Source organism: Accipiter gentilis, chromosome 18 (genome assembly GCF_929443795.1).
Source record: "Accipiter gentilis chromosome 18, bAccGen1.1, whole genome shotgun sequence".
Taxonomy (NCBI): domain Eukaryota; kingdom Metazoa; phylum Chordata; class Aves; order Accipitriformes; family Accipitridae; genus Astur; species Astur gentilis.
Window position 1 is genome coordinate 14,500,821 of NC_064897.1, and position 15,346 is coordinate 14,516,166.

The 15,346-nt window shown below is 40.8% G+C and overlaps 1 protein-coding gene across 1 annotated transcript in view; it reads right to left on the reverse strand.

The window, feature by feature from the left end:
• PTPRO (protein tyrosine phosphatase receptor type O) overlaps positions 1–15,346 on the reverse strand; it is a 160,214-nt gene that overhangs the window by 22,433 nt on the left and 122,435 nt on the right. Inside the window, 6 exon segments of the mRNA XM_049822262.1 lie at positions 2,376–2,444; positions 4,147–4,267; positions 5,665–5,797; positions 8,491–8,630; positions 12,192–12,312; positions 14,959–15,110. Coding sequence (XP_049678219.1) covers positions 2,376–2,444; positions 4,147–4,267; positions 5,665–5,797; positions 8,491–8,630; positions 12,192–12,312; positions 14,959–15,110 — 736 coding nt within the window.

Consider the following 15,346-nt stretch of genomic DNA (forward strand, 5'->3'; position numbering starts at 1 on the left):
AAACTTCTGCTCACACAGTAAAAATTCCAAGTTATACTTTAATGAGCTTTGCTGCCAACAAGAAAATGGGCAGTGCAGTTTCTACAGGGCACCTTCCCAAGGCGTTGGCAGGGACTGTGTGGGTCAGCCAGAAGCGAGAGCCCTTTCTTGTTAATCATATGCCATAGTGGTTGCAGCATCAGGGCCTTAGAACTTATGTGTTTGTTAGGGTTTCTATGGGACGGGACTGAGGATGAAATCTGGTTTTCCATAAGCAGATCTCTGGTGCCACAGAGAGGTTTTCATTAGGCTTAGAAGAGAGAAGTGATGATGTTGCCAGAATACTCCTCTTTCCTCTGGGAAACTCCAAGTAAGATTTTTACTTCCTCTTGCCTACAGAGGCAGAAGGAATTATTCAAGACTGGGTCTTCCTTCATTGTCAGATCACCATGAGAAATTTTCACACTTTATCAAATCACAGGCTAGCGTGATTTGATATTTTATTCAACGTATTTCATTTCAATGCATGAAAAATATGTAATTGCCCCCAAAATACAATATTGTTTTCCTGGAATTATATAGTCTTTCACCTACTGCTCAGGTGTACTGAACAATTTTATTTAATTAAAAGAAAGTGACTCAGAGATTGCTCAAATCCTGAAACCTGCTGAGCTGAGATTTCCTTAGGAATCGGTGGATATGTTCATAGCTCCCTTACTAGATCCCTGAACGACCCCAAGCAAAATGGGTTTCTTTATCCTTCTACTTGCCTTTAGGGCCCTATTTCCCATTTGGCTGCCTGGATGGATAGTGAATCTGGTCTTGACATCAGACAACAGAGGCACACAAAACAAGATTATCTTTACTAACTCTCAGAAAAGTCAGGACCATAAGATAATGGCACACTGCCTTCAGTTAGCAAAAATTTGTGGAGATATTAAGCAGGAATATTTTCCCCAATTTATATTTTTATGACATGATTTATGTGTGTATACATATATGCTTATATACACACATACATACATACACATAGACTAAATCAAGCAACAGGAATGTTCACTTTCACATCCAAACCTATTAATTAATTCCCCTTCCCATAAAAAAGCCTTTTATGGTTTTAATAACATCTGTCGCTAGTGTAATCATTTGATTCAAGCCTGGATATTTAATTAACACAAGTGTTTGATCTTCTGCCTTCTTTGCCATTAATATAGTCCAAGCAAGAGAAGCTAAAAGAGAGATTAGTTTGTACTGCATACAGCTGGCTGCTATTAAAGCTAAACCAAGCAAGTGAAGCTTGTTTAATATCCAGTTAATTAGCAGCACAGTGAGGTATTGACAAGATTTGCTGGGCTTGTTAGTTCAGTTTGCACGCTTATTAGCAAAAGGCTTGTTGTGGTGCAGTGTCAATCCATTTAATCCTGTCCTTGCTGGCAGGCTGGGTCCTATGAGATCATGGAAGCAGTTCCCCACGCACCAACTCCTCTTTCCTACTCCCTGGCTGTCAACAAAGCTGACCATGGGCGTAAAACCAAAGAGCATATTTTCTTCTTCCTATGTACGGGAATGGGGCTGACAGCATGCTTTAAATATCTGTGTTCGGACTTGCCTTGAAAGATAAGAGGTTTTTGCAGAAATTGCTAATAACAAAACAGGAAACCTTGGATCAGTCATTAGCACCCATTTGGTTATCAAAATAGGAATGGAAATGACCACACTGGCGCCAGTCAGGTAGCTCTCAGAGCCCTTTTGCTTCTATAAAAGCTAATCCTACAGACTTTCTTTGTTCAAATACTTCTCTTTGGCTGATGGTGTCAGTGACAGTTTGGAGTCCATAGTCAGTGCCTGCAACTCTTGTAGGTGGTTTTCTAGACCAGCAAGAACATGGGGGGTTTTTTGAGTCTTTTCAACAGCACTGAACATTAAGTTACAGTAAATATTTGAGTTGGCTTTCCTTGTCTTGCACTGCAAGGAAAATTTAATTAATGGTACTGCATGAAGACAGCTGCTAATTGGTCATCTACAGTCAAGCTTACTCCTGGATGCAAATATATCTGTGGCAGTGCTAATGGATTTATAGATCAAGTTTCTACACTTGTGTTATTTTAGAAAATACGTCTGTAAGAGAAAGGAAAAAAAATATCCTCCCAAAACACATCTATGTGACTTGGTTGGCATGTATAAACATAATTGCCTACTAAAAATAGCAGGTAACAGAATACATGGTCTCGAGTCATCACTCAAGAAGTAAAATAATAAACTAACAGGTAAAGTAGTTTTATCTTGAAGAGGGACAGTGATGACATAAAAAACAAGCACTCAAGATTAAGGATCATATTTGCCAAAAAGCAGAGATGGGGAAAAACATAGTTAAAATCTTTGCTTCAAACACTCACCAATTATAGGGAAGCTTTCCATCTCTCTCTAAAGATGCAAAATTGACAAAGGTTCCAGCCCCACACTCCCTGTTTCAGGAACAACATTGGGTACAAAGTTACCATTTTTGGATTCACAACGCTTGCAATGACATCGACTTAACAAAGAACTCTGAGTTGTGGAGAAGTGCCGAACGCTCACATCTGTGACTAGTTCTGAGATAATCCATGATAAACGTAACTGAAATCCCTTAACGTAGTCATCCAAACCCAATAAATGTTCAACACCACCCGAGACTGGGGTTCCTAATAATGCTTAAAAAGTGTGAAACATGGGAGAAGTTGCTAATAAAGATCTCCAATAGACCCCATCTTCTGGGCAGATTTGAGTTTTCTGTAGTCTGGCACTAGTACTAGCTGCTGGCCTCAGTACACTTGCTAAATATTTACCTTTCTATACTAAATAGAGTCCCAACTCTGAGGAGAAGATGTATAATTGTCTCCATTTGACAGGATCATGGTAATTTTGAGTTCACAAAATAATTGTGGAAAAAAATTGAATTTTCTGAATAACATCCCAGTGAATTTATCACAAGTCCATTATTTTCAGCTACAAATGATAAACTGACCACATGATGTTCCCTGAAAGATAGCCTGCAAAATATGTGTGATGTGGTCATCCATTGCATGGAATAGATAGCCAAGACATGACAAAATGCAGCGTGTCTGCTAGGTAGCCAAGTGCAAGGTTCTTCACGTAAGTTTTTTTACATGAAGTCATTTCTTTTCTTGATGCAGTAAATTAATGTAAAATACATTACATAGATTATAAAAGGATGAAGACTCTAGGACACTTCCAAAACCAGGAGGTGGACCACATATCAAGGGTGTGGAGAAACTTCCACAGTTTCCTCAGGCCGTAATGTAACCCACATTAAAGTGAACTGTTACAGATAAGACAGCAGGAAAAGGAAACTGAATTTCAATATTCAGGTGCAAATGATTGGTGCAGGTAGCTGAAGGAACCACAGATTTTGTAAAAAAAAGGTTTATGCCTACAAGATAATTTTTCCCTTCATCTGTATGACACATCAGATTGGGATTATTAATGTTACAGATGAACAGCAGGACCTGAGATCCCTTCTGGATTTGTGGGTCTTAGTGTATATTTGGCTGCATCCTGACTGTGTAGAAAGACAAGGTCTAGGTGAGCCCATACACTCTTTCTGATGCTGCAGTTCCCATAGGAATGAAGCCCATTAGAGTGCAGAATTTGGACAACTGGAAGACCAGGATTTGGAGGCTCTGAGGGCCCTTGGCACATCCTTCCTCATCCCAGGGGTTTGGCTGCCAGGCCTCTGAAATGCAGCATCCTGGACCTGATGGACAAACCATCTTATCTGTTGATATGGAAAATCTGTTCCAAACAATATAAAAGATTTGCAAAGCATCTTGGTGTCCTGCTCGTGCCCAGTTGCCTCAGATCCTAGTTATCCTTTAGGTTCCTGACACAAGCCTTTTATAATAAGTGACTGCACTTCTTTTAGACTCAATCTTGCAAAGCTCAAAATGAGACAAAGGTTGAGGCTTTTAACTCAGGCCAAGAATGAAAGTAGATAGAGGGAGAAGACACGCTACTCCTAAACAGCAGCAAGACAATTATTTTGAAGGTATCGTGTTCACAAGCATCTCAAGCAGCACCCATGCACACAAGCGTCCTCAATTGTAACTACTGTCACGAAGTGTTTATTATTGTCTGAAATTTTTGGAATTAGCATAGATTTGGACTTACCTGGCCATTTGTAGATGTTTCCTCCTGAGTACAACAAGAGTCACCAGCAGCAGTCCAATCAGAAGGATACTTAGGATGGCTAACACAGAGATTACCACTACGTTGGGATTCATCTCAGTGACTGTACATACAAACAAGGACTCTTGGTTATTCAATTCAGAAGCGCTGACAGTTTAGGGTTTTTTCTTTCCCTGAATGTTGACAGTGTTATTTTTCTGAACTGATCTCATTCAGCTTGGAGTGTTACAGAGAGAAAAATCTGCCACTAGGGAGAAAGGGAGGTTTTGACTAGTTATTGCTCTTACAAGATTTCTGTGGGGAAATGACTTCACTCTGGCATTTTGTTAAACTCTGTCATGTTCTCTTTTTTTTTTTTTTTTTTTTTTTTTTTTATGTTTTTAACTGACATTCATAACTCAAGAGAAAAGGGTGAAGGAAATATGAAATACAGATATTCATCATCATCTATGTCTCCAAAGCACATTTCAACTCTGAATTTGTTCTTCAACAGTAATCAATACCTTTTCTGACCCAAAAGCAAAATAACAGGCTGAGTCTCTGTAATATACTGGGCTGAAGTTGATTGAATTACTTTGGCAAATAAATTTTAAAAAAATATTCTGTTTTAAACAAGAGCTGGAATCAACCCTCAATAACAAAACCGTGATTGATTTTAGTCCACATTACATGCTTATTGACTGTACTATGAGACCCGATACCTTGCTCTACTCACTATGTAAGAAACCCTCTCTACTTTGCTTGCTCAGAATAACTTTACATCCACAGTTGTCTAAAGAAGCATTTTTTAGATTAAAAATCATGGAGATATTTAAGCTAAGTATCAGACACTGAACTCCAGCGTGGAGTGGTGTATGATGAACAGGACTAGTGACTAAAGCTACAAAACTCCCTAACTAAGCAGAAATGACACTGATCATTCTGAAGGGGAGATTTTAAAGAAAAGTCCAGTGTTCTGGGCAGTTCAACACCGATATTCTTTCTTCAGAGTCAGCAGAGAGCCAGGCCCACAACAGGCCTGGGAAGCCTCCATCAGGAGCTATCCCTTTAGGGTGTGACTGCTCAAGATCCTGCAGTGGCCCTTCTCCTTCTCTCTCACCCTATCTCCCCTTCTTTACCAAAAGCAGAAAATGATTTTTTGCCTTAGCAGCTTATAAATGTGATCTACCTCTTGTTTGGGCTTGGCTGAGAAGACATTTTTCTCCGTATATGTCATCAAGCAGTACCTGGGTGTTCAGCCTTGACACCAAAAACTAGGTCCCTGATTTCTAAAACCTAGTAGAGAATGACCCTCTGGTTCATATTTTTCCAAGTCAGTCCCCCAGCAGGGATTTTCCTACGGAATTTTAAAGCCACTTCCCCATCCCATCCACTTCTGGCAGCCTTTCCACGATACAAACATCCCCTGGGGCCAGCATTACCGAGAGCAGCTTTGGAAAGCAAAGAGAAACAGATGTTGTAAGTGGAGGAGGAAGAACAAAGCAGGGAAGTGCTGCTTACCCATGGTGGAAACCGCAATGAAAGTGGGGACGCTGGGGCTGTTGTGGCTGAAGGTGGTCACGCTGCAGTTGTAGGAAGTGGCAGGCGTTAGGCTGGAAATGGTCACCACGTGTGAAGAGACAGTGACAGGTTCCTGCAGAGATGGGGAAAAACACACACAGAGAAGCCTGTCTCTCCTGTAAATGCAAGAGCACAAATCAGTGCTCCCCCCTCCGCCCATATATACATTTTGACCAGGTAAAGGCAGATGTGGTGAAGGCAACCCAGCACTGCGAAACCCAGGGAAGGCAGCCAGGGCCTGCTCTTGAAAATAGGCAGTCTGGCAGAAGAAGGGAGAGGAACAGGGGTGAAAACAGCAGGCGGAACAGCCCAGAGCCCCCCAGGAAGCCCCAGGCCCCCTCGGGGAGGGCAGGAGGGTGCCTCGCAGGGGCTTGGTCAGGCACACACTTGAGGGGGGAAAGCGCTGCAACCTGTGGGACATCCCCAGAGATGGGCAGAGCTCGTGAGCTCTGCTTACTAAGCCATACAGGTAGGAGGAAAACAGAGTCATTTTTATTCAAAGCACAGCCAAAGCAGCCACAGTCTCCGCACCCTCGTACGAATATGTGTCATCTCTGCCTCTGAGGCAGTTCGTCTGGATGCGAAGAGCTGCGAGTCGTTTGAGTGGCCAAGGTGAAACACAAAACTCGAGCAAAGCCTTTGGGTAATAACTACGATCAGACATCCTACACCTCAGTGTTTCTAGCTAGTAGAAACTCTTTACGTAACATATTTATACAATGTTTTAATTACTATGTCCCTGGTAAACACTTGTGTTTTTTAAATGCTGGTACGGCAAAAGAAAACAAACGGAACACATGCATTGACTTAACGATAGATCCCCTTAAGGTTCTCAGAGGCTTTTCTGTACTCTCCAGCAGAACCAAGGGTGGGTTGTAGATGCGAAAATAGAGACACTGAGCCAGTGGTTTAGAAAGGGAACAAGGAGAGGTTTCATGAATGAACTCACTCCAGATGGGGAGTGCGAGACGCTGCAACAAGTCCCGAGCACTGGATTTTTGCAGTGGCCTGCTGTCAGTCACGGGCTCCTAGGCAAGCAAGGGTTCCTGTTGCGGTGCAATTCTGAGTTATGTTACGCAGATGAAATCACATGTACGTGAGTGTAAGGGAGGAGACTTTTATTCCCTGAGCTAGAAGGAGGGGCCGCAGTTTGGCAATTGGACTTGGTTGGATGTTTTCCATTTTCCCCTCTGGGAAACTTAAATTAGTCAAACAAAACCCAAGATGTTCAAACTCGGAAAGCTGTTGCTGTTCATTTTGCTGATTTGAAAATAGAGGAAAGGGACTAAAGTGTTCCTGTAATTAGCATGGAAAATCACAAACAATGAATTTTCACCAGTCTAATGGGAAAGCATCCCTTTTTACAGTTCAAAAAGGAGCCCTTCCCCTTTTTCCATAGAGACAGAAAAGAGAGTGATGAATCTAATGACAAGTGAGCTGACAATCTCTGTTCATTTCCCAGTGCCAGATGTTCATGTCAACAAATGAGACACCCACTAAAGCTGCTGCCAAATGGAGCAGTCTTTTCCTGATGTTCTTAGAACAGATCTGCTATGCACTAAAGCTGCAAATCCTGTGGTACCTCCCTTGCCTGATCACATCATTATTTTGAATCTCTGCTAAGTGGATAATGACTTCACGATCTTTAGCTATTCACTGTGAAAAAGCAGGAAATCTAGATGTGGAATGCAAACTATCTAAAAGATTAAAGTGCATTTAAACATTATTTTTTTCCCCTTAGTCAGTGCCTTTCTTGATTTAAAAAGAATATTAAATAATTCAGACTGGTCTTCCATAGGATTAAAGAGTGTGTATGTCTCTTCTGTGAGTGGTTAATATTTTACTTTTGTCTGAATGATTTCACATTATGTGTGACAGTACACATGACAGAATGTTTTTTCATGGCATGTAGTCACAGTGATTCACCACTACCATCACCGTTACCATCAGCTAAACCTCAAAGAAAGCCTCATAAGTTGCATGGCATTGAATCTCAAGGAATTAAAACTACTACTGCTCTGTTCTTCACTGAATGACGTTACCAATCTAAACACTCAGATATTCAGGTGCACGTTGAGCACAGGTACCTAACTGGACAGAGAGAAAAGGAGGTTCATTTGTGAGGCTGAGAAGGTGAGTCTTGAAGGAAATACCCTAAGAGACAAAATGCATGAGGAGCAGCTGCATTTGCAGCATAAAGTTACACTTTGAATAGCAGTGAAGGTCCTACTGTACTTCAGTTAACAGTTCTCAAAGCCAGGAATAAAGTAAGCCAGAAATAATTAAATGCAGCATAAAAGATCTCATGGCACCTAAGTATGTCTATTTTTCACATTACTTATCAAGCTCCCTGACCATTTTTCCCTTCCTGCCCATTGACATTCCTTTAGTTTTGTGGCCTTTTAGGTTTTGCATGGTATATTAGAGCCATTTTCATGAGTAGCCAAAGACTGACGCTCTGTTGAATATACATAGCTTCTGCCCAACTAGTTATAATTTTGTCAATAAGACAGAAGCCAATTGTAATATTGCAAAATAATTAAATATTTTAGTATTTTAAATGCTTTAGTCATTTAGCCTTTAAAGGTTTAACTCTGAACCACCTTACCACATTCGGTTTAATGACCTAACCTGTGCACTGAGCATAAAATGTCATTGGGCTTTACACACAAACGCTAAGCAGCGGACAGCAAACCAGAAGGATGCAAGGACCAGTCTCAGTTTTAGAGATGAAGAGCAGAAACCAAAGAAGAGAAGCTTACATACCTGGACTTTTGTTTCCTGACCAGATCCAGCCTGCTGGCAGTAGACTTCAAAGAAATCGGCCACTCCTTCTTCCACCCACAGCAGAGTCACAGAGGTCTGAGTCTTGTTGACAGCAAACAGTGATTTTGGAGGGGCTGGTTCTGGTTAAGAGAAAATCTGCTTTTATTAAGCTTATCTTTAAGTTTCCAGACAACTGAGAAGCAGCAGCCTTGAACAAAAATAAAAGCAATGCCTGATGTCTTTCTACCTTTCATTTCCTTCAGATAAAGCCTGTCAATGTAAAGCCCTACCTCTCATGATGATAAACTACCACTGTAAAATGGGAAGATGATGAAGTGTCTTGGTTTTTCTTCTCTATTTAAACTGTTCTCTATTTGGACAGTTGGATAATTACTTCACTTCCCTTTTCAGCAAAGCCCTTGTTTGAGAATGATCAGTGTATTCTATTAATAGAATGATGTTAGCAGAAATTCTTTTGGGAGAAGATGACTGTCCACCTGTAAGCAACACATTTGGCCTGAGAAAGCTTTTCTTCACAAGGCCTACCCCAGGAGATGATAAAGAAGCAGCTTCCCACAAGCGAAGGCCATCTAGGTTCATTTAACTGTAGCAGAGGAAATATTTAGTCAATTATCAGTTTAAAAAAAAGCTTGCAGTCTTTTTTTTTTTTTTTTTTTTTTAAGGCTAACATTTAAGGGCCATTGGATCTGTGTTCGTTTCAGTTAGCTGCAGGAATTTTCTTTCTTCACTGGATGCAGAAGTCCACATCTCAGGGGTCTTCAATTTATTGCTTTGATTTTCGTCGCTGCTGTGCCGGATGAACGGACAATGGGCAAACACATACACGGGCCTGGCAAGGAGGAGGCAGCCCCGTGACAGGAGGGGTACGGAGGCTCTCCTGGGAGTGATGGTATCAGAGATACTGTGAAACACGGCTGGGGGTCTGCACCCAGCGCCCCTGGCCCCACGTGGGGTGGCAGCAGCTGCCGCCTCCAGGGCCACCTTGGCACCCATGGATCCCCGTGGCTGGGCTCTGACCTCCGGCGAAGGCCACCCTCCTCTGCAACCTCACCTGAACAAACCTGGAGTACAGAAAGCACAGGAGAACAGGGGGGGAAACCTTGAGGAGCAGAGGGAGGGGCAAACAGCCTAGGTAATGTGTTAAGGCGAGATACGTTTTTTTTCCCCAAGATTATTTAACGACCAAGGCTTGATCCTGATTTTCATCCTGATGACTTCACACGACAGGTACTGGCAATCCCTACCTTTCAACGCCTCAGGCATCCTGGGCTCCTTTGGTTTGCCTTCAGAGAGTGCAAAGTTTGGGTTGTACATTTCCGAGCTGTTCTCCACAGTGTTCAGATTTCCTCATCTATGGATGTTTAATGAAAGCTGTCATTCTCCAACAATGACCCGATTCCAGGATCCTGACACGCTATATACAATGTGCTATGTACAACAACATTTTCTCGTATTTTTTCCCTTCACAAATAATTTGTTATTCCCATGCAGTGAGATGCTGTCACAGGAGCCTGGACGTGATATGTAAGATCTGCCACAAAAAACTTGGCACAAAGCAGTTGCTCAAGTGGTTATAGACATTTTGGAGACGTATCTGATCCTCAGACAATCAGATCAGTGTTCTAGGGTTCAAGGTTGCCAAGATTATATTGGCATTAGGGAGAGAGTTGGGTAGGAACTGAGGCACATTCACGTGGCTTCTTCTGTGTCACAGGGATTGCAGTGTACATGTTGTCCTAGAACTACATAGGAAAGCGTCCCTCTCTCTTAATTACACCCATATATCTGCTCTTGGATTCAGAAACACATTCCACCCCTCACTCCAGGTAAAAAATGGCCTCAATTAAAATATGAGTTTTGCATTTGGGCATCATCCCAAGCAAATCCTCCTTTTGCCTCCAGCAAATGGCTTGATTTTTCTGCAAGTGGAAAGTTGCCAGGATGAAGCAAACATCATGGAGGGAAGAACATTTGGCAAGAGTGCTTAAGTGACTGCCAAGTGCTGAGTCGTCTATCACTTAGAGTCAGTTCCCACTACTGCTAATTACAACTCCCATTGCTCCCTGAGAAACAGAGAGAAGGAAAACCTCTGGTAAAATATCCTTACTATTGTCTATTCAAAGTGCAAACAGCATAAAGAAAAATAAACAAAACCAAAACCAACAAAAAGCCACACCCAGAAGTCGAGAAGTGATTTATTGAAAAAGAATTCATTCCACCTTCTCTTTGTTGTCAATGAAAGAGTAAGAGCACAATAACTATACCAGTTCGATAAGAGACTGCCTGTCCATAAGCAAAGAAGAGGAAGATACAGCTAGGCTGCAGGGTGTACAACACGAATAGTACGTGGCACTTGTGGACCTGTCTGAAAGATAAAGCTAGCTGATATTTTGAAATACTCCCCTGAAATATTTGGACAATGGTAGTGGGGAGATACACTCACCCTCACACATCCACCCACCCAGTCCTGGGAATGAAGAGCTACGCGCCTGTAACTTTGTGCACAGACAAAAGGCATGGGGAAAACAGTGGGTAGGACTTACACAGGGAAGAGAAAAATCCACGGAATTTGTCTACATCTTTCAAGTATTCCCTTTGGTGAAAAGACCTGGAAGAACTTGAGATTCTTATGGTTGTACTGCTTGCTCCAGCACTGTTTAAGAGATCTGAGTAAGAGCTACTGAGAAAGATGAATAGACAATGATTGCTTCAAGACCTCTAATTCAATTAGAAGTTACAGAGCCCTTTAAATTCACTTTTTCACTGTCACTCAGGAAAAGTTTATCATGCGTATAGAGAAGATAATCCAGTTCAAAATTACTAACTCTTCCCTACCCTCCTTCACAGTGGAGTTAATGCCTGTGAAAGCAGTTAGGCACGCTTCAAAATTTCACAGTTTCGGGTACCTAGGGCTCAACAATTCTATGTACGTGCAAAAGCAAAGTAAAATCTTTTAAGGTATAATGGTGTAGTGTCCAGCCTTCCTCATAGGTAAAGGAAGATGTTAGGCATAAAGTTATATTTTAAAGTCCTACATAAAGGATGAAGTTCTTAAGTCTTTTCTTGTTTCTTTGAGTAGATTACACATATTTCTCTTAGAATGATGCTGGGTTCCACAGCCATGAATCTGATTAGTTTTTTTTAAAGAGTACTGTCACTGATTTGTATTTAAAGATACATTTTTCATGTTGGAAGACTATGGATATGTCCAGGGAGAGAGGAGGGGAGATAGGAAAGCAGACCAGGTAGCAGAGTGCAGACCCAGATGTAGGCTTGTCAGAAACAGGGAAGATTCTGCTTTGTATTGAAGGGTTCATCTATAAAGCCTGAGTCGCAGTTCCCAAAACCTGCCTGTGTTCAAGACCTTAGGGGAGCAACTATGAAGCAGAGTTGTTCTCCCAGCGAGGCATTAAGCGATTTCCACTCTCCTACTTCCACTTACAGTCAAATTCTGCCACTCTTGCTCCTCTTGAGCAATACTATTTCAGGAGAGTAGCTTCACATACAGGAATGAGACAATCTTCATAGCAAGGTGAGGTGAAAGTTACAGCTTTGCAAAAGAAACGCAGTCACAGGTACATGACTGAAATAAGGAAGATGCTGAATCTGCTGACAGAGTTACATTTACAGTCAAATGAGAAAAAGAGTGAGTTTATAATTTACAAACAAGCATTTCTTACCCAATTTCACAAGCTGGGGCAGGGAAGTATTGCTGCCTCTTTCAGTACAAGCAGTCACCGAAAGGTTGTAAATGTCCCCCGGTGGCAAGCTCAACACTGCAGTCATCACATTGCGTGTTACCTACAATAATTATAGACACCAACTGTTAAATATGACACAAACCATACCTCCTTCTTGTAAAACTAATCTGGTCACTTAATATACTACAAAGTAAGTTCTGTGCATCACAGCAGGAGTCTTCTGCATACTCTAGACTTGTTACATGAACAAGTTCGCACTTACACTGGCTGTGGAAAGCTGTAACACTTGGCAGAATATCACAATGCAAAAAGAAGACAGTATTAGGCTGTATTTTCTATACGACCAGTGAAAATGTAAGGAAGAAAGAAAATCTGCCCCACACCAATGAAAGTACTCTTGCATCTAGATTTTTCAAGTTGTGCAAAACACTAAACAAGCCATGGATTTGAGTCCACTGCAATTTTAGAGGAGTTTAAATCAGGTCAGATATCTCTAAGCAGAGTACACAAGACACATATAGGCAAGCCTTCATATATCCTAAGAACCTGCAAATTAAATCCAGCTGGGCAAGTCTAACACCTACCTGGAGACCTGTTGACTTGACAATAGATCTCAGGGGCTAACTTCAGTCATCTGCAAGTTTGAAACCAGATATGATCCAAAACTAAGCTGAGATTCATAAGATTATGGAGAACTTCTTCCTGTTACTTTAGGGGTGAATAAGCTCCCCATTTCTCCAGGGTCATGGAGAACTCAGATATGCAACAGACTATTTTCAGAGCACTTGTAGACTATCTACAAAGGGCACATGCAGGCATCTCATGCTGGTTTTCATAGTCACTTAGTTTTCAGGTTGAAGCTTCAGTTCCAAGAGAACCAGACAGTTCTGAATAAAGACTAACAGAACTATGCACATTATTTTCATCACTTCTTTAAAAACTGACCAACTTCTACAGAGTCTTGGGAAGTAACCAAATAGCAGGAACAAAAAGTGAACACTGCCTGCTAGTGTTACCTATTTATTTTAATAACCCCACAAGAAAAACAACCATAATAGCAATCTTAATAATCTTAATAAACCAGATAAAAATATTACAATATAGTATGATTTTTGAAGGAAATAATTTCTGAAAGTGACTAACAGAGCTTAGGAGAAGAAGTACTCCCTGATGCCTGCAAGCGTATATCCATATTTACAAATACGAGCAGGACAATAAAAGTTAGCTATAGAAAGGTTGTTGCAGGAACTTCCTAAAGAATACTTTCTAGGTTCCCTTGTCCTGAAAATAACATAAAGACAAACATTTCTAAAGACATTCCTAAAGCTCTTGAGTTTTATTTGTAGCTATGCTCTGTTGTAGATACGCTTTATTTTTAATGTTTTATTTAATCTAAAATTACGTATTCAGTATTCTTTTTAATTTAATTTCATATTCAATATTTATTTTATATTTATTTAATCTTAAGATTTTCATATTCAATGAAGTTGAATGGCACAGAAATCAGATTTTTTCCTGGAAGAATAATAACCTTACAGAGAACATGACTTTTGGAAGGAAGAGAGGAGAGGGATATCACAGCACAATTTTTTTAGAATTTAATTGTTAGAATATTTTCTTTGTAGGAAAAAAAATAAAATTTTGAGTTTTCTTCATCATTTGAAACAAAGATCCAAATATTGGAAGTTCCTGCTGTTCAGAAATGTCATGTTTTTGAACAGTTCTACTAATCATGTAATTAGATTCATGCTGCAACAAGCTCCAGATGGGTTGCACTCTTGCAGCCACTAGGCATCCAATGAAAGCGGGGAGGTCCCTATAAATCCAAGCAAAAATTGCTGACGAATTTCCACTTAAGCTGAAAATCCACTTCCAATTCAGCTGAGTCTTCAGCTGTAGAAGGGAAACCTTTCCCTTGAAAAAGACCAGGCACTTTCTCCCTGTCAATGATTAAAAGATCAATAGCGGTGTAGAAGGCAGTCACAGACCACAGGCTGTATGAAGCTACGCTGCTGGCTGTACGCCTTCCTGCGCTGCAGCGCTCCACCGCTCCTTCAAACACTTCTCACTGTACGTCCAGGGGCTGCTCTTTTGCTTCAGGTTAAACAGGCATCTCAGCACCTTACAGCAGCGTGACTTTATTCCATAATTGGAAACCCTGGATTTCTTTCTCTAAGTGATTTTTAAATACGCTCAAAGAGTTCAAGAGAATCTGCCAAGAACACATCTTAACATCTGGCAAGTTTTCTAAGAAGTGCACACATTCTGGGTAACCCACCAGTTAGCGGAACTTGTATTCAAACAGAAAATGAAAAACATAATTTATAAAGATGTCTGTCTGATAAAGTCAGAACATGGGAAGTGATAGTACCTGGCCTGAATGAACTAAAAAGACTCAGCTGGTAGTGTAGTCTGGTTATTCATAAATAGAAACTGAAAAGACCATATCTGTTTGCTAAAAAATACTTTTTATGTTTTACTGTCTGGAGCTCAGAAGTTTATAAGCTATTTTTAAATTCTTACCTAAATTATCAACACTTGCACCGGATCACCATAGAACCATTTTGTCCACTGGCTGTTTTGAGAGCTTGAGTCTTTGGAAGTGCGTGCTAACACTGTGAAATAACTTTAACTGATCAGGCTTCTACAAATCTTAATCAACTTGCTTAAACTTTATAATAGAAAATTATCAAGTCAGCAAAAAAAATACAGAGAAATGAGCAACACCTTCCCCCCTCATACTCACACTCTTCTTGATTTTTTTCTTTCCTTCTGCAATGACCATCCAATGCAGCATCCTGGAATGAGAAAGGTCAGTACCATCTCCTCCATAGGTCCAGGTGACGTACAAAAGGTGGTTGTAATATTCTATAGAGGTAATCTCAGGTGCCACTGGTGCTGAAGGAAGAAGGCAAGTGTATTACAGACAGGGTCTAGCATAGCTGATTATCAAATACAGTAATAAACTTCTGCCAAAGGATACTATTGGGAAGAGAGTATCACAAAGATAGCAAAAAAATATTAGTAAAAGCATCTGCACCCAAGCACTAGCTGAAACAAACAAAAATCAGCATTTAACCTGGGAGATATTTGGACCACAAATACATTTCTGTTTGCAATCTTTCAGTTAAAAA